The following is a 24,169-nucleotide window of genomic DNA, read 5'->3' as shown; positions in this document are numbered from 1 at the left end:
ATCTTGCCCGCGGTGTGTGGCCTGGTCTAGGTAGAGTGTCGCCCGACGTAACAGGAAGTGAGGACAGTAGACACCGTCTCCGATTGGATAATAAGACGGTTGGTGGACCAGGAAGGGCTTTAGCCGCCCTCGTGAGAAAGTTGCTAACGGAACATACCAGACGTGAGGAAGACCAACTTTCCGTGTTACCCCGTAGTAAACAATAAACGTAAAAGGAAATCTAAGACAAGAGATACTCGCTTGGTCTGAAGGACCGTAACTATGAAAATTCCAAGACCCCTGGTGGGTACTTAAGACTATTGAGGGTACGCGCCAAGGATGTGCAGATCTTTGTGTCATCCTGCCCGCGGTGTGTGGCCTGATCTCTGATGTGAATTGACGTTACAAGATCACCGGTGATCTGTCAATTTCGTGATTTCCCGTGTCTCCGACGTGACAACAGCGTATGCGTCTGTTTGGTTATTGACCGCTGACTGTTTATTTTATATTTATAAACGAGGGTCGAGGAGCTTAGAAGTTCTGTGCACAATGTGTATTTGTGAGACTGTAAGAAATATCTGGTGTAACCTAATTAAAAATGAATAAATATAATCGATGTATTGGATTTGGATTAATTTTTTCAATCTAAGCCGCCGAGAGGCGACCGGAAACGCCTCCGCAAAATAAGAACAATTGTACTTTTCGTAAGATAATATCAGTATTCATCAATAATAATAATAATTCATCTACTATCTTTATAATTACATAATTTATTATTTGTCTACACTTCACGATGATCTGATTGAGAAGCCTAACCCAAATCCAAACTTAATACATTGATGATATTCACTTTTAATTGAATTATAAGTTGTAACAGACATATATGTTTCTTATAGTCTTACATATGTACGTTGTACACAGAGCCTTCCAGCTCGGTCGACCCTCGTTTGTAAACAGAAGCTAAGCGATCGGCAACCGACCGGTAACCAATATACAGGGTTATCCACTTAACTCGGAACACGCGTTCGCGAGAACATATGAGAGTGGCAACATTGTAACATGTACGCTTATTATTATAGTCAAATGTCGCTCGCCATGAGCTGTTGTTAGAAGCATCATTAGGCGAGAACAAAGAGCGCTTTGGTAGTCGCCGAAGGATTTTAACACTAGAACTACCGGCATTTGAGACGTAGCTATCTTTACTAAAGCCAGTCGAAATAACTGGTCTTTAAAAAATACGTAATAGTAGAATATTTTTATATTTATTGATAACAATAAGTACAATAATGAAGAATATTCAGTATCAAAACCTTTGGTAACAAGAATGTTAAAATAAATTTCCATTGGTAAATATAAGAAGCATAATATAATAACATAATAATAAGCGTAATAAGCGTAATAGAATAAAGTACAAATATAATTAAAATTATTAGGTACAAAATTTATTATTCTTACAAACAAACTTTCTTCAATACAAACGTAAACTTTCTTCTGTGTGCATTTTTCGCAAACATATTTTTTACAAAAATTGCAAATGGTGGTGGTCTTATTATTGTTATAGTACCTTATCTGACACCATTTGCGAGAATAAGGTGAGTTCTTTGACGTACTTCCGATCTCAGATGCTGTATGTTCTATCCGAGATTTTTCATTGTCAGCGGCAAGTTCATCTGCCAATTGAAACATAAAATCTTTTCTGAATATCTGCTCACCTGTGGTTTTTTATATAAAATCCAGGCAATTATGCAAGCTAAATCTAAAATACTAAAACCTACTTGAAGTGGCCATCTTCTTGATCCCGATTTCACGCTATATTTGTTTGCCATTTGGTCTGCTATATCTACCCCAAATTTTGTTTTATTATAAAATTAGACCGTTTCAGGTAGGTCTGTTTCGCTTTTTCCTAAATAAGGAAATCCATTTACAACATATTTTGTTTGAACATCAGATGCCAGCCAAAATTTAATTCCGAATTTGTCGGGTTTATTCGGTAAATATTGCGTAAACCTGCATCTGGCTTTGGTTGGGAAAAGTAGCTCGTCTATTGTAATGTTTGCATCAGGTTTATAGCAATTCTGGCTGTTTTCAATAAACTTATCCCATACGGATGATATTAGTGCAAATTTGTCATTTTTCAAACGTTGACTTCTATCATCTTTTTTGTCAAATCGAATTAATCTCAATATTTCAACAAACTCATTCCGACTCATTGTGCTGGAAAAGAAGCTTGGTCCCCAGTGCTCCCCGTACAATATTCTAAAGAATGCTTTCAATTTTGTTTCTGTAAGGGTCCATTTTTTACCCAAAACTCGAGAGGCTTCTGATTTGGCGCAAGATATTATATGCTGCAACATATGGCTGTCGATCAGTAAGGAAAATGCGCTAATTACTTAATTTTTATGATACTTGTGGCGGATTGGTACCAACAGAATGCCAACAAGTCGAGGCATCAACGCGGTCGTAACACCTCCCGGGCGATCCGCGGGTACCAACCGCGCCAACACCAGAGAGGGCTACTACGACGACAACGAGTCTGTCTGTCTCGCTAGCAGTCGAATATACGGTGGTCACGATACAAATACCGCACCTAGCGAGACTCCCTCTACGTCTAAGGCAGGGACTACCGGGCATAGCCTTACTGACGAGTCCACCGGTAGTCCCGGGACGAAACGCGAATTCTCTTTTTCACCTGGCAGCAACCACCAATTACCGACTCTTCCGCCAAATACTTTTTTTGCATATCCTGTGGGCCGGATGTGTCTTTGAATATATCGTGCGAGGGTAATCTCCCAGCAGCTCACCCTTCTTGAATTCTTTCCCATTTGGTTCCGTTTACGGCAATTTCATTTGGACTAGCTTGTACATTTTCAGTCCCACTTTCAGAACTTGAAAGCACCCGAGCACGTCTTCTTTTGCGTACATTCAAAATGTTCTCTGACTCACTTTCTGAGGACTTATTTTCTTTGTCACTAATGTCACTATTACTGTTATCACTACAAATTTCAATTTCTCTTTTCGCTGGTTTACTTCCTTCACACTCAGACAATTCACTATCCTCGATATCAGAGCATTCCATTGGTATTTTTTCAGTTTCTGCAACAATTCGGATGCTTCCAATTGTTTACATTTTCAAGGCTTGTAAAATATGCTGTATAAAACGAAAAATCAGGTCTTATTCCAACGACTGTGCTCTACAGAATGAACAGTCAATTTGACTGGTACTGATATAAGTAGCGGCGATACAAAATTACTTTCATTCTAAATGAATAAAACAAAATTAAAGTTTATTATATTATTCCTTTAGCTATCCCTGCAAACGTTATTGCATCATTGCGGAGAAAAAATGTAACATAAAGTAGGAATTTTAAAATAAAATTGTCAAGCCAGTCATTTTGACTGGTGTGGTAGTTGTGTTAAATTTGACGTCACAATAAGGAGAAGACAATCGCTGAGAAAGCGAGTCTGGCATTTTTGCTAGACGATTTCATGTCCCTGCTCGTTTCCAAAGCAAGCAGACGCACCCGATTCTGTTCCTACATGTAACTTAATTTTTTTTCTAATAACTAATATCTTGGGTTAGGCTCATCTGAAATTTAATTACAATGTAATTTTTTTTAAATATGAAATTACACTGAACTCCTGGAGTTATTAACGAAAATTGTCCACATTTTTACAAACATCGAGGCCCTTTTCTATTTCGTCCGGTAATTTGCATTTTTAACGTATTAAACATTTTCTTTTACGTCATAATTTAAAATTTGTTAACGATTAAGGAATGTGATTAAGGAATCGAGCAACACCACCAAACTCCGGGTAGTGTTCGACGGATCGGCATCAAGCACCACCGGAGTTTCATTAAACGGCACTTTGCACACAGGATTAAAATTGCAGGAGGATCTGTTCGATATTCTACGGAGATTCCGCTCTCACCAATACGTACTAACTGGTGATATTGAGAAGATGTATCGATAAATCCTAGTACGCCTAGAAGATAGGAAATATCAACAAATTCTGTGGCGCAATTCCAACGGTGAGGTCGAAACCCATCATATCAATACCATGACGTTCGGGTTATCAGCAGCTCCATATCTGGCCCTACGGTGCCTCAAACAGCTGGCAGACGACGAGGGACATCAATTTCCACGAGCGTCATCGGTATTACAGCGCGATTTCTAAATCAAAGGTCGCTCCACTCAAATCGCTGACCATACCACGACTCGAACTAAGCGGAGCACTTCGTCTGGCTTCATTAATCTCATCAGTTCAGAAGGCCCTAACGATCAAAGTCTCTCGGGTCGTATATTGGACTGACTTCACCATCGTGCTCCAGTGGATCAAGTCCGCGCCGCATATCTTAAAAACCTTTGTGGCGAACCGAGTGGCCGAGATGCAAACCAAGACCAACATCACCGACTGGCGCCATGTGCCTATCGCCGATAATCCAGCGGATCTCATCTCCCGAGGTCAGACGCCCAAGGAGTTCCTGCGCCAGTCCATTTGGAAAAACGGACCAGGATGGCTCCAGCAGAATGAAGAACATTGGCCGATCTGGAGCCCAATTTCGTTGGTCGAAATCCCTGAACAAAAGAGGTCGAACTGCCTTGTCACGAAACCCATCGACCATACAATATTCGAAAAATATTTGAGGTGTATGTGTATTGTCCGTGATAATTGCTGGCAGTAGATGTCGCTGATGGGGTACTGCTGATTTCCTTCCGTTTTTGATGCGTAGAAGAAAAATCGGACTCCGGTCGTAGGGATTTGAACCCGGGTCCCGATCGTTCGTAACCTAAGGCGCTAATCACTGCGCTGCTTTTTTTTTAAATAACGTTTATTAGACCAAGATACGTTTTAATACATTTGGGTATTCACCATAAACTATGAATTTTGATAAGATGTGTTAGGCAAAAGTACTGATACGCGACGGTACGACGTAGCCATACTATGTTATGTGTCGGCGTTTTAAATTTTTTGTAATTTTAAATCTATTCTTTGGATTTAAGCCGCTGGGGAGCGGAGCTTTTATGTGATTTTGTTTGTAGTTGTTTTTTCTGTCCTGAAAACTTGGTCGCAAAACAGGACTCTTCGGTAGTCTACTTTTTGGGTGCTGTGTGACTTCGGTGAGGGGCGGGATGAGAGGGAGGGACAGGGGGAGGGGGATAACCACTGCGCTGCCGTCGTTCAACAGAAGTTAGTGTCGAGTGGCGGTATTTGTTGTCGAGTGCAGCCACATATTCTTCCTGGCCAAAACTAATAAGAGTCGTCGCTCGTTGTCTTCGATGGAGACACAAGCAAAACCGAGCGGCATCTCTAACCGTAGACGAAATTACTTCGGCACATAATAAATTGATGCGACTCTTACAAAACATTCATTTTTCGAATGAGATTCGTACGCTCCAGAAGGATCGGGGCACGGCCGTTGGAGGGAAACTCCAACGTCTAAATCCCTTCCTCGACAAGGAAGGAAATCGGAGGACGACTCAATAACTCATCGATACCCTTCCAGCAAAAACACCCCATTATTTTGTCGAAATCACTAGTAACGGAGCTCATCATTGACCAGGAGCATCGACTTAGCCATCATTCAGGTACCCAGGCCACATTATACGCGGTTAGACAACGCTACTAGTCTGTCGACGGCCGAAGCCAAGTTTGGCGCACTATCAAAAGGTGCGTCCGTTGTTGCTGAGCCAATCCACCATCAGTAGAATACCTGATGAGAGATCTGCCAGAGTCGCGTATCACCGAGTCGCGGCTCTTCACTAACATTGGGATCGATTATTGCGGCCCCTTCTATATCAAGGAGAGAAGGGATCGCAATCTCCGAAAGGTCAAAGTGTACGTCGCCATATTTATATATCTGGCGACCAAAGCTGTTCATATCGAATTAGTGAGTGATCTGACAACCGACGCATTCCTTGCCGCTCTTCGCCGGTTCATCTCTCGGAGAGGACATTGTGCGACAATCCTTTCGGACAACGGCACAAACTTCGTCGGAACTAACAAGGAGTTGAAAAAACTTCACATCTTATTGCAATCCGACGATCACAAAGAGAGAGTGCAGGCTTTCCTTGCCGACCGACAGATATAATGGTCTTTCAATTCTCCTAATTCACCACACTTTGGCGGCTTATAGGAAGCCGCTGTGAAATCATTTAAACGTCATCTCACCCGCGTCGTCGGCACGGAGCTCTTGACCTTTAAACATCTCAACTACTTTCTGAGATCGAAGCCATATTGAATTCCCGCCCACTTACTCCAATTTCATCAGATAACAATGATCTCCCGGTCCTCATTCCCGGCCGCTTCTTAATGGACTACACCTTAACGAATTTACGTGAGCGAGATCTCAGGACAATCCAACCAAGCCGGTTATCCAGTTGGCGACGTATCCACCAACTTAAAACAGTATTTCTGCAGCCGATGGTACCGAGAATATCTCAACGAGTTGACCAGCCGTAACAAATGGAACAAGGGTAGCCATGGCATTCGCGAAGGCACCATCGTAATTCTTAGATGGGCCGCGTAATTAAAGTCCATCCAGGAGCCGATGGAATAGTACGAACAGCCACTGTGAAGACGGCAACGAATATCCTGGATCGCGGCGTCAAACGACTGGTCCCCCTACCCTATCAACCCGATTCAGATGAATCCGGACAACGACTAACAGCGAAGGAGGTGGGTAAAAGACGCACCTGGCACCACCCACAGAATTTTGATCGGTGTCCTCTCAACGGGGGGAGGATGTTACGTCGCGTGACATAAACCGACGTCTCTCGTTATTTGGCCGCTAAGGGTCCGCTGAGCGTTATTCAGACTCTCAATAAACCTAAGGACCCACCATAAACTTAAACTTTTTAACTTAAGTAGTCTTAGGTGTGCCTATTCATCTTTAACGTGCAAATCCTTAATTCCGTAAATATTTTCGGTTTATGTATGGTCCTTAGAAATGTCCTTAGGTTTATTGTGTGCCCTTAGAAATTACGGAAAAAGCTGATAGTTATATAACGAGAAAAAACGGACATTTACCTAATGGAAAATGCTGAGTTTTCCCATGAACAAGGTCACCCATGAGCCACGTTGGTAGGAGGCTTCCTCCTCCTATCTTCATTCATTAACGCTGGCCATAACCAATGGGTATCGCAAATCGTTACCCTCACTTTCCATAACGAAAAGTGTGAACAACGAATCCGCTTCCTTCGTTCAAAAAATACCTACACACTGAGCTTTCCTCCGTAATTACATGAGAGCGGAGGCTCAGTTATCTCTCAGTTCTAACAGTCTCAACACCTCAAGATTTCTTCGACGACAACATATCTACCAGGACTCGAACTCTGTCTTCAGATCGGTCATCATCTCTACACTGATTCTCTCATCTAAGAATAATCCATTTATTCTTCACTTACATCTTATTCATCGGCGTTACTTTCTTGTGTAAAGTTGTTGGAAATACATAGTTTATAACCCTGTTCATCGCAGCGTTATACCACCTCAACCACCCCTATTATCTCAACACACAAAGCTGTAATATTTAAACATTACAGTACTTAAAGACAAAGTACTTAAGATGCTTAATAGATTGCTCACCTAAGATTGTAGCCAGTAATTGCCTTTTATTTACATACATAACATTAAAGATAATGACACACAATGGCACGAGAAGAAAAAGGGAAGGAGGAAGAACAATGATTAGTATGTTATCGTGTATCGTGTTCGTGTCTACTTATATCGTTCGTTAACCCCTTGTCCTACCCGTTAACTCCTGATTGCCCACAATAAACAAGAAGGTCGGTCATGTGTCGAGCCATTTAGCTGTTTAGCCGTGTGCTTGCACAAATTGTATGCTTCTTATGACACGTATATTTCGGCGCAACGACAAGAATTGTGACAACTAATGCTTTTAAGATGTCTGGGAAGTAATTATGATCGATTCATCAGTGAACAAAAATGATTTATTATTTGAAAATGGATAATGTATCGATTTGTAAATTAATACTTAGTTTAAGTTAATACTATTTTGAGAAAACTCGTAGAAAATTAGTAATCTTCAACTATGTGATATTTTTCGAAACAATGAAACACAACAGGAAACACAATATCGCTACCATCACTATCATTATCAAAAGGATCTACCGAATCATTATCCGCAATAATAACACACTTCTCGCTACTGTCATCAATATCAAATTTTCTTTTTGCTGACATGATAGGTATAAGGGTCGTTTAGTTCTTTTATGGAATTATAATCTAAACGTGTGAAAGTAAAAAGAATTACACATAACTAAAGAAAATATCTAGGACAACCGAACCATGAGTCTGACACGTGTTTACCTTTGTCTCGAATGAAATACCACGAGCCAGACTCGTATTGTTTAAGTTTGGTTCGAACGAAATACCACGAATCAGGCTTATTGTTTTTGGCCCAAAATTTCTTACCACGAGTTTCACTCGTTGTTGTAGGACAAGGGGTTAAACCTTTGCACTCGAGGACTTTTTCGGTCGGGCGTAGCAGCTACTCCGGATGATTTAACGTATACGTGACGCGTGTCTTATAGCTAGCGTAAAATGATTTTATATACAAGTTAACTTACAAAAACATTATATTCTAATAATTTATCTATATTTACATCTTTGAAAATATGATTTTGTAATATTAACTTCTATATTTCTTTTGTATGATAATTTATAAAGCATTCACTAAGATGCATTCTTGAATATAATTGATCTCATTCTTCAACAGTTCAAAATCAAGTTCATCTTCATTTGAGCTAATTTCACTTCCGAAAATCATTTTTTTAATTCTAAACTGCAATACTTTTGCTACTGTCATGTGAAATTGGTACTTGGATTGTAGTAAGAAGGCTGAGTCGTAACCCAACTACTAGTTTTCCTTTATAAAACTTTATTATAAATTTTAACGCTTACAAGAATGACACTGAACCGGAGAAAAGGGGTTGTATGAGTGCAGCAACTAGAAGAAGAACAAGAATTGCCCGAACTGGGTGAAATCTCGGTTTGTATATGTTTTGGTTTTAGGATGTTGAGGGGCTAGGTGTGGGTTATGATATGGAGAAGTGTCCGAAGGTCGGGGGTCGATGTCTTATCTATGATGTGGACTAAGATGTGTCATAGCTTCTGTGTAGCCGGAGATGCGTCGAAAGTCAGAGGTCGAAGCTTTTATCTATGATATGGACTATCTATCTTTATCTATGAGGTGCGTCACAGCCTTGGTGTAGGCTATGATGATAAGGTGGTGATGTGTCCAAAACTCGGGGTCGATACCTTATGGTTGAGATAAGATTGATGTCACACTCTGATCGTCAAATCCTAACTAACGTTGGAGACGTTGTCAGAACCATAGTTTCGGAGGGATATGGGATTAAATATTTCATCTCTGTTTTAAAGTCTAACACTTTACACTTCCTAACAAAGAACACAAAGAGTGTAAAGGGTTAAACGTAAAACGAGTCTTAGCAGCTAGGAGGTTGCTAGATATTGCACAGCGACAAGTATGATCAAAGAAGATTCATAAGCTCAGTCAACATAACCGAATTTTATAACAATATCGTATTTGGTTCCATTTTAATCGGGAGCGTTTCACTAATATGTTAATAAAATTTTTATTAACAGAAAATAAAAAATGCAGAAGTTTAAAACTTATAATGAAAATACTAAAGGCGAATTCAAGGCAATCACATTTACAATATGTCCTATAGAAGTAACGTAGGCTTTAGTATAGCGAAAACATTCTCGCGAGGAAAATAAATTTAATGTTAAATCTAAAAAATTATTGTGTATGGAGAATATATTAAAATTACTGCATCATTTCACTGATTTATTATCGTCAGAAAGCGAAGATTTTCCTTTCTTCACTAAAAAAAAAATATAATAAACAATTAATTTCTCTTTCTGAGGCAGTTGAGTTTACTAATTGCGCGGTTTTGTTATTCTAGTATTTATCTCGAATAGAAAAATATGAACTTTCCAATAGAACAGTATAATGAAATAGGCCTTTGTAGTACGGAACCACAGCAAATATATCTCGTTTGTGGTACAACTAAACAGGTTCTTGTATATGCTAACGTACAACACCTTCAGCACATAGCCACATAGTGCAACACCTGTAGTATAGAACAACTAGAACAATAGGTGTGAGTAGTCTCATTTTTTCTTGGGTCTTATATGTATGATTATTATGATTATACTATTACTATATTGTATCTACTTAATATCTGATAACTGTTATATAATATAAATATTGGGCTGTCTGGAAAGTTCATTCCGATTTTTAAGGAAATTTCAAATGCAGCACATTTAAATTTCGATATACGATTGAATTATATAGGTGCCATTTTATTCCACAACCTTTCTCCATTTTTCACACAACTTGAACATTCCATCCTTCCAGAACTTCTCAATTATTTCGGCTAAAAAGTTTTCAATATAATTTTTTATGTTGACCAAAGAGTTAAAGCTTTTATCATTAAGGAAATTTTGTAATGACCTAAAAGGTGAAAATCTGAAGGGGCAATGTCTGGTAAATATGGTAAGTGGAGTAGCACATCCCAAACAAGTTCCAACAGCTTTTGTCAAGTAGTCAATGACACACAAGACTGCGCATTGTCTGGATGAAACACAACACTATTCCGATTCGCTGGTTGCCTAGACGTTTTTGTTCAACTACTGTCTTTAATTCGTCAAATTGCAAGCAATACTTTGTCGAATTTATCGTCTGGTTGTTTGGTAGAAGCTCATAATACAAGATTCCTTTCCATCAGACATAAAGCATGACTTTCTTCGGATGAAGACCGGCTTTTGGGTGGCTAAAGGTGATTCATTCCGCTTTCCCCAAGATCTTTTCCGCCCAACATTGTTATAAGTAATCCATTTTTCATTCCCCGTCACTACTTGCTTTGAAAATGGTGTCTCCCCGTTGCGTTTATAGAGCGAGTCGCAAATGGAAATACGATCCTTCGGATCTTTTTCCGTTAAATCGTGGGGAACTCATACATTAAAACGATTTATATAGTCAAGCTTCACAAAATGCTCGTGGATAGTGGATTTTGATATTTTTAATATTTCTGTTAATTCACGTGTCGTATAGCATGAATTATTCTCGATCAGTGTTTTAATCTAATCTTCAGTGTAGAGGGCATACCCGAGGGTTCTTTATCTTCAAGGTTGGAATCATCAGCTTTAAACCTAGCAAACCATTTCCGCACAATTCTTTCAACTATAACGCCGTCAGCATAAACAGCGCGTATCTTATTTGCTGCTTGTGTTGCATTTTTGTCTTTTCGGTAGAAGAAAAGCATCAAATGCCTATAACGCGCTTTGTTTCCTCCCATATTTAAGAGCGTATAAAATTAACAAAGATTAATGTATCCCAACCAAATTTTTTTCTAAAGATGCCTGAGACATCACCTTTTAGAATATATACACATATCATTTGTTTTCAGTCATTCTGATATATTCAGACCTGTCCTAATGCCACCTACCGAAAATCGGCACGAACTTTCTGAACAACCTAATATTTTTTCATTTTCACACAGAGAAAATTTACTATCTGGCATAATTAAATGTTCAAAATTATCTATAAAAAATGTCATCAATTTTTTATCAGAAAAACTTCAAGTTGCGACTTGCTTATTGCGAACGAATTTTTGTGGCTTTTTCAAAAGCTTGATATTGCACAAACTAAAAATGTTTCGAATGTTTCGAAAAATATCGAATGTTTATATTTAAAAAGTTTCATTACGTACCTTTTTCTACGTTGAGTGCCGAAGCGTGCAGACGTGTGTCTAGTGCTCTGAGAAGTTCGTAAAACAATACGTGTCGCCCATTCGTCGAAAGTGAACACAACCAAGTGTTTCCTATCCTTTAGAGGAAAAATCCCACACTTCGAACCTCTACCCGAATACAAGCCCCATAGCCTCTCGACTAGTTATTCAATCTGAATTAACTAGCTCGATGATGGCCCAGGAATCACGACCAGGCTCTCCTGAGCAAACCCATAATTGCTCCGCGCTACCTCCTCCGTGGCAAAAGTGCAACAGATCCCCCCGTACCAATGGCGCTAAAAACCCAAAGAAAAGGAAATTAGAAGCACCAAAAACAAACATAAACGCCACCCAGTTTGAACAGCCAACAATTAACACCTACAACAGGTACGCCATATTGGAAACCGCAAACGACTCCATGGAAATCGCTGATCCGCCAACAAACCAACACACCCAAAGAAATTCCCCTCCCCCACCACTATTTGTTGACGATGTCATCGACATACAAGCGATGATTAAGTCTATAGAAAGAGATATCTCCAAAGAGGACTATAACCTTAAAATCAAAAATAATCAAGTGAAAATCTTGCCGACAAATCCTGACGCATACAGAAGGCTCACTAAACTGCTCAAGACCATAAACGCCAACTTTCATACTTATCAGCTCAAACAAGAAAGACCTTTCCGAGTGGTTCTACGCAACATCCACCACTCAGCGGACGTGGATGAACTCAAATTCGAACTATTAAAACACGACCACGAAGTAATCAACGTCAGTAACATGAGGCATAGAATCTCGAAAGACCCGTTATCCCTATTCTTTATCGACTTAAAACAAAAGTCAAATAACAAGGAAATATACCAAAGCAGCGGGTTAATGAATTCTATAGTAAAATTCGAACCACTGCTTGTTAAAAAAGAGATAGTGCAGTGTAAAAGGTGCCAAAGGTACGGTCACACGCAGAAATACTGCAACCATACCTTCCGCTGTGTTAAATGTGCAGGTACACACCCCACTGACCAGTGCGCTAAATCACCGGAAACCCCAGCGAAGTGCATCCACTGTCAAGGTGACCATCCTGCTAACTACAAAGGCTGCCCAGCCTACAAAACCCTGTACACAAATAAATACCCAAAACTCAGAGCAAAAGAGATAACCAACCAAATACCCAGTCCTCCTAAATTCACCACTACTTCAACCTCCTATGCCCAAGCAGTACAAGGAATCCAAAATAACCCGAATAGCCACAGGGAAAATTCTCAAAATAGTGTCCCCAATTCACAAAACACAGACAACGTCTCTAGACTTGAAAAGCTAATAGAAAAACAATCGGAGCAAATAAATAATCTATCACTATTAACTATTGCTATCACTATTAACACTCATCATGGATAAACTAATACGCCCCGACGCAAAATAAAAACAAGACGCATAACTCTCTGGAATGCCAACGGTCTAGCTCAACACAAATTTGAGCTAGAACTCTTCCTTAAACAGCAGCAAATCGACATAATGTTCGTATCTGAAACCCACTTCACCGACAAAAACTACCTAAAAATATATGGTTATAATTTCTACCATACCCAACATCCCAGTGGAAAGGCCCACGGCGGCACCGGAATCATAATCAAATCCAGCATTAAGCACTACGAACTTCCATCACTTCAGGAAGACTACCTCCAAGCAACAAACGTAGCAATAGAAGACTACCAGGGATCAATCACCACTTCAGCAGTATACTGCCCTCCCAGACACTCCATCGCCAAAGAAGACTTTGATAACTTCCTTGGCACCCTGGGCAATAGATTTATAGCTGGAGGAGACTATAACGCCAAACATACCCAATGGAGCAGCAGACTGGTCACAGTAAGAGGCAAAAATCTCTTAAACAGCATAATAACCAACAATCTCAGTTACCTCACCACATACGAACCCACATACTGGCCCACTGGCACTAACAAAATACCCGACCTACTTGACTTCTTCGTAACTAAAAATATCTCGCCAAGATACGTCCGAATCAACTCCTCGGCTGATCTCTCTTCTGATCATTCCCCCGTGATAGCAACAGTCAGTACAACAATTATCGAGAATACACCTAATGGCTTTATTCATAACCAACTCACCAACTGGCAGCTCTTGAGAGAAGTCTTTAACCACTCAACTTCAGCCCTAACTGCACTAAAAACTAATGAAGATATCGAAGCAGCCACGAATTACCTAAACATGAGCATAATAAACGCTATCCGCTCCTCCACACCTACTAAGACTTCCACCAGTTAACACGAATATCCCCATTACATACTAAAAAAATAGCAGAAAAACGTAGACTAAGAAGAGTATGGCAGACCCATAGAACACCGGATGACAAACGCAAACTAAACAACGCAACTAGAAAGTTAACCAAAATCATAAAAAATTATAAAAACGACTGTTTTCAGAAGTATCTCGCCAATCTGTCCCCCACAGCTGACTCCGACTATTCACTATGGAAGGCCTCCAGGAAACTCACGCGCCCCCCGCAAATAATCCCTCCAATCCGCTGTCCGGAAGGTGGATGGGCGCGTAGCCCTATAGAAAAAGCTAACCTGTTTGCTGATCACCTATCTAACGTATTTAAACCCCATTCCTCCAAAGCTGCCGCGGACACTACTGAATACCTGCACTCTCTCTTCCAAATGTCTCCTCCTATTGAACCCTTCACTTCTGCAGAGATTATAGAATCAATCAGTCGCCTAAATCCCAAGAAAGCAGCAGGGCACGACCTAATAGGCAATAAAGCAATCAAGGAACTTCCCATTAAAGGGATTGCACTCATCACCTCGATTTTTAACGCTATCCTTCGCCTAGAATACTTTCCTAAGGCCTGGAAAATCTCAATGATTACCCTCATCCCTAAACCCGGAAAACCGATATATGAAACTAGCTCCTATCGCCCAATCAGTCTCTTACCGACCCTGTCTAAACTATTCGAGAAGATGCTAGATAATCGACTCCTTCCACTCCTAGAGAATCTCAAAACACTCCCAGATCATCAATTCGGCTTTCGGAAACAACATTCAACAGTAGAGCAAATCCATCGAATAACCCATATGATAAGCCAAACTCTTGAAAGGAAAAAATATTGCTCAGCGGTATTCCTAGACATTCAACAGACATTCGACAAAGTATGGCATGAAGGGCTGCTATACAAACTCAAAAAAATCCTACCACACACCTACTACTCCATTCTAAAGTCCTACCTAACCAATAGACAATTCATGGTCAAATGCTTAGACGCTACTTCCTCAACATTCCCAATAGAATCTGGCATACCCCAAGGTAGTGTCCTTGGACCCCTGCTGTTCTCCATCTACACGGCCGATTTACCTATATCAACTGAGATAACAATAGCAACATTTACTGACGACACAGCGATATTAACTTCTCACGCAGACCCGGTAATTGCCTCATCCAATCTCCAGTGATGCCTCGATTCCATGGAAAGGTGGTTTCATAAATGGGGTTTCCAAATTAATGAAAAAAAATCCTCACATGTAACCTTCACGCTCCGAAAACAAACCTGCTCCCAGGTCACCATCAACAATACAACAATTCCTAGCAAGAACTCAGTCAGATACCTGGGCATGACCCTGAACAGGAGACTAACATGGCGAAACCACATCACAGACAAAACGAAGCAACTGAAGAACAAACTAAAAAAATTCTATTGGCTCACGGGCAGACACTCCAAACTAAACATACAGAATAAAATTACCCTCTACAAGACCGTAATAAAACCTGTCTGGACCTACGGAATCCAACTATGGGGAACAGCAAGTAACTCTAACATTGAAATACTTCAACGCTTCCAATCGAAAACGCTAAGATCCTTAATAGATGCACCTTGGTATGTTACCAACGAAACAATACGTCGCGACCTCAAAATACCCACAGTCAAAGAGGAAATAACAAAATATAGCGACAGATATAGCAAAAGAGTCAACAAACACCGAAACCCCCTAATCACGGAACTACTTGATACGACGGACCAGATCCGCAGGCTGAAGAGACACTACCCGCTAGACCTAAACACTAGATTTAATTAGATACTTATACTAAATAATATTTATTTATCTATTAAGTAATATTTACCTACTTATAAGAAGTACTTATAAATTATACTTATCTATAATAAGTATTAACTATTATAAATAATTAGTCATGTCACTGCGCCACGCCAGAAAAATTACTGAAAATTCTCAATGCGAGAATTGATTGTAAATTTTAATAAATAAAATAAAAAAAAAAACACCTTTTTCTACGGCGACTTCCCCAATTATCGAACCGATAAGCGAAATCGTGTTATAGAAATATTATGTTATATGGGAGATATCTGTATAACTATAATTTATAATTGAATAATATTTATTCTTCATTTTCAAGTATTCCATATACACATTCAAAAATTTATAATATTAAACAATATACATACATAAGTACATACATATACATATGTATATATCACATTACATTATAACATGGAAGTCAGTATAAAAATTTTTATTGAGAGGTTTCATTGCTTAGAGAAATGTCACAAAATTATAAACAATCGATATAAAACTTTATCGAAATATATGAATAACAGTGTAATTAAATCAAAAATATTGCAGTACATATAAATACAAATTGAAAGCAATATTTAAGGATTACGTTGAAATTGACCGTACTTATAGGTTATTCTCTGTAAAGTTTATTTCTCTCTCAAAAATGACAACGTCAAAAGAATTAAATTTAGCCAGAAAAAGTCTTGTAGCCTCGCTTGGTGAAAATGCAAAAGTGTAAGACATATTTTATTAGTTTAAGAAAAATGTTATTATATACCCAACGCATTTGGAAAAAAATATTTTACATAATTTTTATTATAAATAGAATATTATATTTCAGAATTTTTTATCATTTTAAATGATTACAATCTTCTTATTTTTTTGTTTTTTATATAAAATATTTATAAATATTGAAGTATAAATCTTAAAAATCTTACATTGTTGATAGGTACTTTGAAAAGATGAAACTGTGGTTTCAAATGAAGGTATTTAATATTATTGTGACATTTTAATATTTAAAAATAGTTTATAATATCATTAATAATGTCATTCATAAAATGTTATTATTTTAGACAACGAAAGAAGAATTTGATTGTGAAGCAAGAAATATCATGACAGAAGATCAAGTCCATCTTCATAATGAATTTCTTCTTTGTTTATTTAATAAAGTTAGAGGTTTAGCTGCTGCTACACCTACACGGAAATTAGATCGAGATAAAGCTATAAAAGAAAAGAGGCTAAGATTAAAACGCAAATATAAAACTGATAAATCAAATTTTGAGGTATGGAATTATAGTCAATTTATTTATTTATACATAAACTATAATCTCTTTTATATTTTATATTTAGCCTGCAGATATGTATGTTGAAGTATTAAGTCAAACTTCATCACCTGTTGGAGATGAGCCTATTGGAGCAAATCGTTCTAGTGCTCAAGAACTTGTACTGCCAGATAGAACTTTTGTTTTAGCAAGATTAATGCTTGCAGCATGGGAAAATAATATGGATGGAGCAGAAGAAAGTACTGCACATATAGTTATAGCAGCTACACAAATTTTTTTAAAAAATATACTTACAGCAATATTTACAAGAAGAAAAGGGTATGCTGTTAGAGATGGTTCATTTATTTATAATATTGGAGAACCAGTACCTAGTTCATGGAAAAGAAATTCTACTCACATATTAAGATCATCAGACTACACTGCAACAGAAATAATAGATCCTTATGGTCAAGTGCCTATGATAAAACCAAATATTGAAGAAGCAGAGCAAGCTACAGCTTTTGCTTACGCATGTTCTCCACAAACTATTCCACCTTCATTAAAACCTGTTAATACAGCTGATTTACAACATACACTAAAGGTTAGGGAAGATAATTCATTGAAACTATTTAAATAACGCTTAATATTTTATGGTTTAATATATGTTTTATTTCAAACAGATGTATAAAAATCTTGTTAGCAACCATACAATTTATGCAACTAATATGGAACGATTATTTACATATGCAACACATCTAACATGGGAAGACCTTGAAGTTAAGAGATTATCATGTCATCAACCTATTATAGATTAATTTATTTAATAGCCTAGATTATTTTTTAAAACAAGTGTTTTAAAATAAGATCGAAATAAGTTATTTATATTATTTATGACATTCTTTTATAAAATACACTTTGCTAATAAAATAAATTGCAAATTAATTTCAAATTTATAATTATATTCTTTCAATATTTTTTTTCCCTCTTCATAAATTTTTTCTTTGGTATTTATTCCATTACCAATAAACACAATTTTTTATTGTGTCATTAATAATATAGTATATTTGAAATCATTTATATTAAAAAGCATGATGAAATGCTTGACTGTAAGTACATTCATAATGAAAGTTTAACATATAATGCGAATAAAAATCAAATTAATTTGTTTTACAAGATTTTATTATTCTTTATTTTTAATTATATATATTCCCATGAAGTTTAACACACATATTTAGTCTTATGATTGATATGAGAAATGTTTCACATTATTCTTATTTACATTCTAATTTGAAATTTTCCGGCTTTGGTAATATATTTCACACCTTTGAATGGTTTATATTTTTCTCCGTACATATCCAATCGATTAACTTTTAAGCCAGAAACTGCCAACTGATTGATTGTAAAGTGAACCTAAAGTAAAATAATTGTTAAACTATATTACATACAATATACATATATATAATATGTACATACATTAATTGCAGGATTAGATTCCATTACACTGGCAGAATTTTGAATAGTAATCTAAAAAATTAATTTTTTAAATTAGTTTTTAATTTATGCATGTTTACTTACACCCTAAAAAATTATTTTATAATCGTATAATTATTTTACAGAGCCTCTTAAGTTCGGTAATTTGGAAACATCTATCCTTCCAATATCCCATAAGAGTATTTTGCTCACAGGATCAAATGAGTATTTTCCTTGATTTGGAGTTAATGTACAATTTAAAACTATTTTTGGCATAGGAATTTCTAATGTAACATTTTCTACCTAAAATATATATGTAGTAAAATTATATCAGTTTTTTATATTTCCACATAAAAATATAAGAAAAATATAATGCACACAGTTCTGCCAATGGTTTGCTTTGGCCCAACAGTTATGTCTAATCTCCCACCTCCTAATTCCTTGAGACTAATATTATGTCTTACATATATTGGAATTGCCACAATACTTTGTGATCCTATGTGATAAGAAAGAAGACGAAAATTACCATCTGGTGGAATAAAGGAAAGTATTCGTTCTGACTGGGAAAAAAAGTATTCTATTAATGATGTGATTAATAAGTTTAAGCTTTTACTTGTTCTTACCTCCCATCTTTTAAATCTAACACAAGGGTGAAAACTGACATCATCAAATAATCTGGGATTCATGAAAGAAAGTGTTAAATCTGGCATACCGCTTAATTTTATACAACAGTCAATCTACAATTTAGACATATAATTATACAATATATTTATCGTATAAATATTTTTATCAATAAATAAATCAGTATTGATAATATTAGACAAAAAGCATACATAGCCTTGAATTTCTGCAAACACAGTTGCACCAGTTCTATCTATAATAGCATCAACTTCTTCCACAACATCAAAATATGCTTCATTATTTGTATATTTAACACCAGTACGCCTCCAAGGAACATTAGATAATTGTCCACTTGGTAATGTTGCACTAACACTATAATTTACATATACAGTTAAATATATATATATCAATTTTTATATTTTACCTCAAATATATAGTTAATATACCTACTTAGATTTTCCTGTTACAGTATTTGCGATAGTTCTTAATATATTTGGTGGTTTAATAAGTTCCTTCAAAATATTAGATTCTGTAGCTAATGGAAAACCATTGTCCAACATTTCATCTAATAATTCATAAACAACCACATAGTTTTCTTTTATGATAGTTTCTGTACATTCACTAAAATAGTCTTCAAAAGTATCCACTACTCTGTGTAAAAATTCTATCACAAATAGTGGCGGAACTATAAAATATAATATTTAAAATATATTTTACAATCAAAACAATTTATTAATCTCATATTATGAATAAATACCTTCTGTCATGCATACTGCAACAAAAAACATATTACAACGATATATACTAATAAGATAATGATGAGGTGTAGCTATTACAGGTGGTGTGTCTTCAGGAGATAAAACTCTTCGCTGTTGATCAAAGAAGTAGTCACATAGTGACCGTGCCACTGCACTTTTCCAATGTTTTTCCATGAAAACATCTCTAAGGGTAAACAGTATTTTAAGTTTATGAAACCCAGAATTGAAATTTTTTAATCATACATAGAATCTTTTGAAATATGTATAAAATACGATATATATATATACAGATTTGATAATATATATATATGATCATATGCAAGTTTCTAACCAAATACTTGTCAGATACTAAATATATATGTTTACCCACGATTTAATACTTACCCTGACGAGTTGATAATAAAAAGACTATGTATCATTTTTTTAAAGAAATTGTTCTGAACAGTCCACTGTTCAAGTTGTTTGTCAATTTTATTTTGGTATGTTACATACACTTGACATATGGTTCTGTATTTATAAATTGTACTAACACTAATGCATGAACCTACATTTATTATCTTGCATTTGCACCAGAGAGGAAAATATAACGAAGATATACCCACAGATGCAGATATTTTTATTAGTGAAATTTTAACGTAAATAATATAATGTAAATGATAAAAAATATCATAATTATAGTAACAAGTAAATGTAACATTTAAAATATATGAAGTAATTACAACCTATAACATTTTGCTACATACGTGTCATTAATTATCTTTCATTTTCAATCTGTATTTTCAACACTCTTAACTTGATGATGGATGAAATTAAAAATTGGGAGGATATAGAAAATGATGGTAATTTATTCAACATTATGTGTCAAAATATGTATTAAAGCTATCTTTTTAAGCATATGCCTTTCAGAATTTTTTAAACAATTTTCTGATGGTGAATCCAAAAAAGGTGATATCAGTCAAATGTTATCAGTGGCACAACAGATAAATAAATTAGGACAAGGTGAATAAAAAAATTATTATATCTCCAACATAATGTTATGATATATTATAACATATAATATTTTTGATATAGCCATTGAAATATTGAATGCCGAATTACAGAAGCAAGTATTAGCTAATCATGAAGATTTATTGTCACAAGCATCATGGGTAGAAAAATTGGAAGGTGTGCTTTCAATAATGCAGTTACATGTTCAGGTATATATAAATACATTTATAAATATTGAGGAAAATAAATATTACTTTGAATAAAATATAAATTTTTGTGTTTTAGAGCCTTTTATCAGCTGTAGAACGTTTACGTGGAAAAATTATTGATCCTTTTAATAGAATTGAAACTCAGACAATTGTTCTAGCAAGGCTTCATGAAACTTCTGATTTGCTACGGAGAGTAGCTAGAATGCAACATTTATCAAAACGTTTATGTTCTCAAATGACAAATAATATGCAAGGTCCAGATATCATAAAAGCTGCGAATAGCCTTCATGAACTTGGTATATTAATTTATTTTTAATTTTACATTTCATAAAAAAAATATATATATATATAAAAGAAATATGATAATTGTTGTTTATAGAACAGTTGATGATGGATACAGATTTAAATGGATTAGATGTTATTGCTGATGATCAACAAGTTGTAAAATCTCATAGAATAACAGTACAGAGAATAGCAACTCATACTTTATCTCAAGGTTTACAAACAATGGATAGAGCTAAAGTATATAAGTACATATTATTCTTTTACATACTATTATCTTTATAACTGTTAATTATAATTTACAACAAATAGGTTAGTACAGCTGTACAGGTATTTCAAAATTTGAGAGTTGTAAATGGAGCTATAGATAATGTCATAGATTCTGCCTTATCAGAGATTGAAAAAATTGCTTCAGAATCATTAGATGTAACTTTAACAACAAATCAAGACCTTGGAAAAAGAGCAGCACCTGGACGAGCTGCTATTCCTTCTCCAGGATCTTCTGGAAATTTACGCACACGAATTTGGGAAAATCTTGAAAGACTTTTTCAAGATACACTTTATACACACTGTTTACAAGTAATGTAACTGAAGAATATTTCTTCTGTATCTTTCTTAAATCTATTTACTCATATTTTCAAACTATATACTATATTATTATCTTAGATTGAACTATTGCAAAGAATACTATTAGAACATCATGTAAAGGAATTGGATGAACTATCACAGAAATTTTGGGACAGAGTAAACACTCTGCTTTCTAAAGTATTGATTGAACGTGCACAAGGTAAAAATTATAATATTGAAATCTTCGTTCTGATAAAAACACCGCGTTTGTTTTCAGGCTCATCATTTGTAAAACAAGCATTAGAAGGTGAATACCCAAAATTTCTAAGAATATTTCTAGATTTGAGAAAACGTCTGAAGGAACGATTACAGAGCATTAGTATTTACAAAATCAAGTAAATAGAAAGATATATAAAAAAGACATCAAATAATTTATCTTATATAATACAAATAATATTTATATTCTTTCAGTCATAATGTATTATTACCATTTGAAAACGCATACTTATCTCGCTCAGTATCACGTCTATTAGATCAAGTACATACTATGTTTTCTGGTGAAGGATTACCTACACAGGATGAAATTGATAGTCTTATACGCACAGTAACAAAGTAAATCAAGATAATAGATATATATCTTCATTTTTAATGCTGTCTAATAAATATCAATCCTTAATTTCTTTGTAGTGAATTAAGTGTGTCATTGGTTGATGATGGCCTTTCAACAGTAGTTGCTCGTAATGTAGGAAAAGCTATAAGACTCTTTTGCTTAAAATGTGAACAAGGATTACTTGTGGGTGGAGAAGCTAGTCAAGTAATTGATTCTCCAACCACTGTTCAGCAAACAAATGTGTCTCTTGCAAACCTACTTTATTATCTTTCTAGTCAAGTAACTCGTGTAATAGCAAATTTATCTGGTCTCCCATCTGAAGGAAATTCAGTAATTTCTGTAGCTCTTAAAGAAGTAGACGTATTAACAAAAAACATACTATCGCCGTTGTTAGCATCTATTAGTGACGCAATTGAAAGTATTATTTTAACCATGCATGATGATGCAGAATTTCGAGAGTAAGTAAATACAATGTTCTGAAATTAAACATATCTTAAAATATATGTACTATATATGTATGCGTATTCTTCCTCTACAGTCTAAGTAGTCCTATAGGAAAAGAAATTAACTGCTCACTCTACATGCGCGAATTGCAAGGATTTATTTTACGTTCTGTAAATACATTTCTTATGCCATATAAAAATCAGGCAGTAGTTGCTGAATGGTAATTAAAAATATAATTGCAACTTTTATAATGTATTTGCGACATAATGCTGAAATTAATCATATTTTTAGTTGTAAATCTGTTGCTTCACGGTGCATTGAACTTTTTGTAAGACATGCTTGCATATTAAGACCATTAACCGATTTTGGAAGAGCCAAACTCATTGTTGATTTTAGTCAGGTATGTTGTAATATATGGTAGTATCATGCTAAAATTTTATATTTAAGTTTCAATCTTTTATCTTTTTATTTTCATTTAGATAGAAATAGCTGTTGCTCCATTATGTAGAGGAGGGCAGTTGGGATCATCAGAACAACAACAATATAGAACATTACGAGCATTAAAAGCACTGCTTCCACTTAGCCCGGATGATATCGTCCAGAAAGTTTTAGGAGGAGAAGGGGAATGTGGCATACCTTCCTCTCTTGTTCTTTTACATTTATTTTCTACTGCACCACCTGAATTAGTATCTCCACATCAGGTATGAGAATATATGTTTATATTATTATTTTGTAACGAAACTGAATTATCCTAAATTTAAAAAATTTTTGATTGGTACTAATTTGTTAATTACTATTAATATAGAGTACAAGTTGGTCTGTGGGTCGACTATCTCAGTGGATGGATAAACATCCAAATGAAAGAGATAGATTAGCTTTCTGTAGTGGACCACTGGAACGTTATCAGTTAACAGTCAGACAACAAAATCTTCCAACATTCCACCCACTATTTCCATTAATGAAAAAATTAGCTAATTTAAATGAACATTAAAATTTGTAAAATTTTGTATTACACAAGATGTATGTTTCTATATTTATAGAAGATAATATTTCATTCTACATGAATAATTTATTAATCAAACTTAGAACAAATAAATATACAAAAATTCTTAAT

General features: G+C 35.7%; 3 protein-coding genes across 8 annotated transcripts; 2 read left to right on the top strand and 1 right to left on the bottom strand.

Annotated features, from left to right (window-relative positions):
* Positions 1-1,248: 1,248 nt before the first annotated feature.
* LOC138190072 (transcriptional adapter 1) lies at positions 1,249-18,043 on the top strand. Of its 4 annotated transcripts, none has more exons than XM_069132572.1 (5): positions 1,249-1,325; positions 16,795-16,831; positions 16,919-17,128; positions 17,196-17,708; positions 17,788-18,042. In XM_069132572.1, exons 2-5 carry the CDS (start codon positions 16,808-16,810, stop codon positions 17,920-17,922), a joined length of 882 nt encoding a protein of 293 aa, XP_068988673.1. In that variant the 5' UTR covers positions 1,249-1,325; positions 16,795-16,807; the 3' UTR covers positions 17,923-18,042. The 4 variants fall into 4 exon arrangements, with proteins under 4 accessions (XP_068988673.1, XP_068988674.1, XP_068988672.1 ...); XM_069132573.1 differs by lacking the exon at positions 1,249-1,325 and adding an exon at positions 10,784-10,808 and having other exon boundaries at positions 17,788-18,043; XM_069132571.1 differs by lacking the exon at positions 1,249-1,325 and adding an exon at positions 16,292-16,611 and having other exon boundaries at positions 17,788-18,043.
* A 225-nt stretch (positions 18,044-18,268) lies between these two features.
* carmine (AP-3 complex subunit carmine) lies at positions 18,269-20,471 on the bottom strand. 2 transcript variants are annotated; one of them, XM_069132568.1, is made up of 9 exons: positions 20,341-20,471; positions 19,956-20,140; positions 19,649-19,883; positions 19,411-19,570; positions 19,201-19,314; positions 18,958-19,137; positions 18,722-18,880; positions 18,581-18,631; positions 18,269-18,517 (listed from the first exon to the last, which is right to left on the bottom strand). In XM_069132568.1, exons 1-9 carry the CDS (start codon positions 20,373-20,375, stop codon positions 18,383-18,385), a joined length of 1,254 nt encoding a protein of 417 aa, XP_068988669.1. In that variant the 5' UTR covers positions 20,376-20,471; the 3' UTR covers positions 18,269-18,382. The 2 variants fall into 2 exon arrangements, with proteins under 2 accessions (XP_068988669.1, XP_068988670.1); XM_069132569.1 differs by having other exon boundaries at positions 19,042-19,137.
* Positions 20,472-20,495: 24 nt separating this feature from the next.
* Positions 20,496-24,046, top strand: fws (Conserved oligomeric Golgi complex subunit 5 four way stop). Of its 2 annotated transcripts, XM_069132553.1 has the most exons (14): positions 20,496-20,795; positions 20,863-20,955; positions 21,028-21,152; positions 21,229-21,448; positions 21,532-21,674; positions 21,747-22,013; positions 22,101-22,221; positions 22,279-22,396; positions 22,473-22,613; positions 22,689-23,069; positions 23,150-23,275; positions 23,347-23,455; positions 23,535-23,756; positions 23,861-24,046. In XM_069132553.1, the coding sequence occupies exons 1-14, from the start codon at positions 20,753-20,755 to the stop codon at positions 24,044-24,046; spliced, it is 2,295 nt and encodes a 764-aa protein (XP_068988654.1). In that variant the 5' UTR covers positions 20,496-20,752. The 2 variants fall into 2 exon arrangements, with proteins under 2 accessions (XP_068988654.1, XP_068988655.1); XM_069132554.1 differs by lacking the exon at positions 20,496-20,795 and having other exon boundaries at positions 21,057-21,152.
* The last annotated feature ends 123 nt before the right edge of the window (positions 24,047-24,169 follow it).

The sequence above is a fragment of the Bombus flavifrons genome, chromosome 2 (genome assembly GCF_040668555.2).
Source record: "Bombus flavifrons isolate JBK064 chromosome 2, iyBomFlav1_principal, whole genome shotgun sequence".
Classification (NCBI taxonomy): domain Eukaryota; kingdom Metazoa; phylum Arthropoda; class Insecta; order Hymenoptera; family Apidae; genus Bombus; species Bombus flavifrons.
Note: the sequence above shows the minus strand (reverse complement) of the source record. Positions and strands in the feature narration are given on the sequence as shown.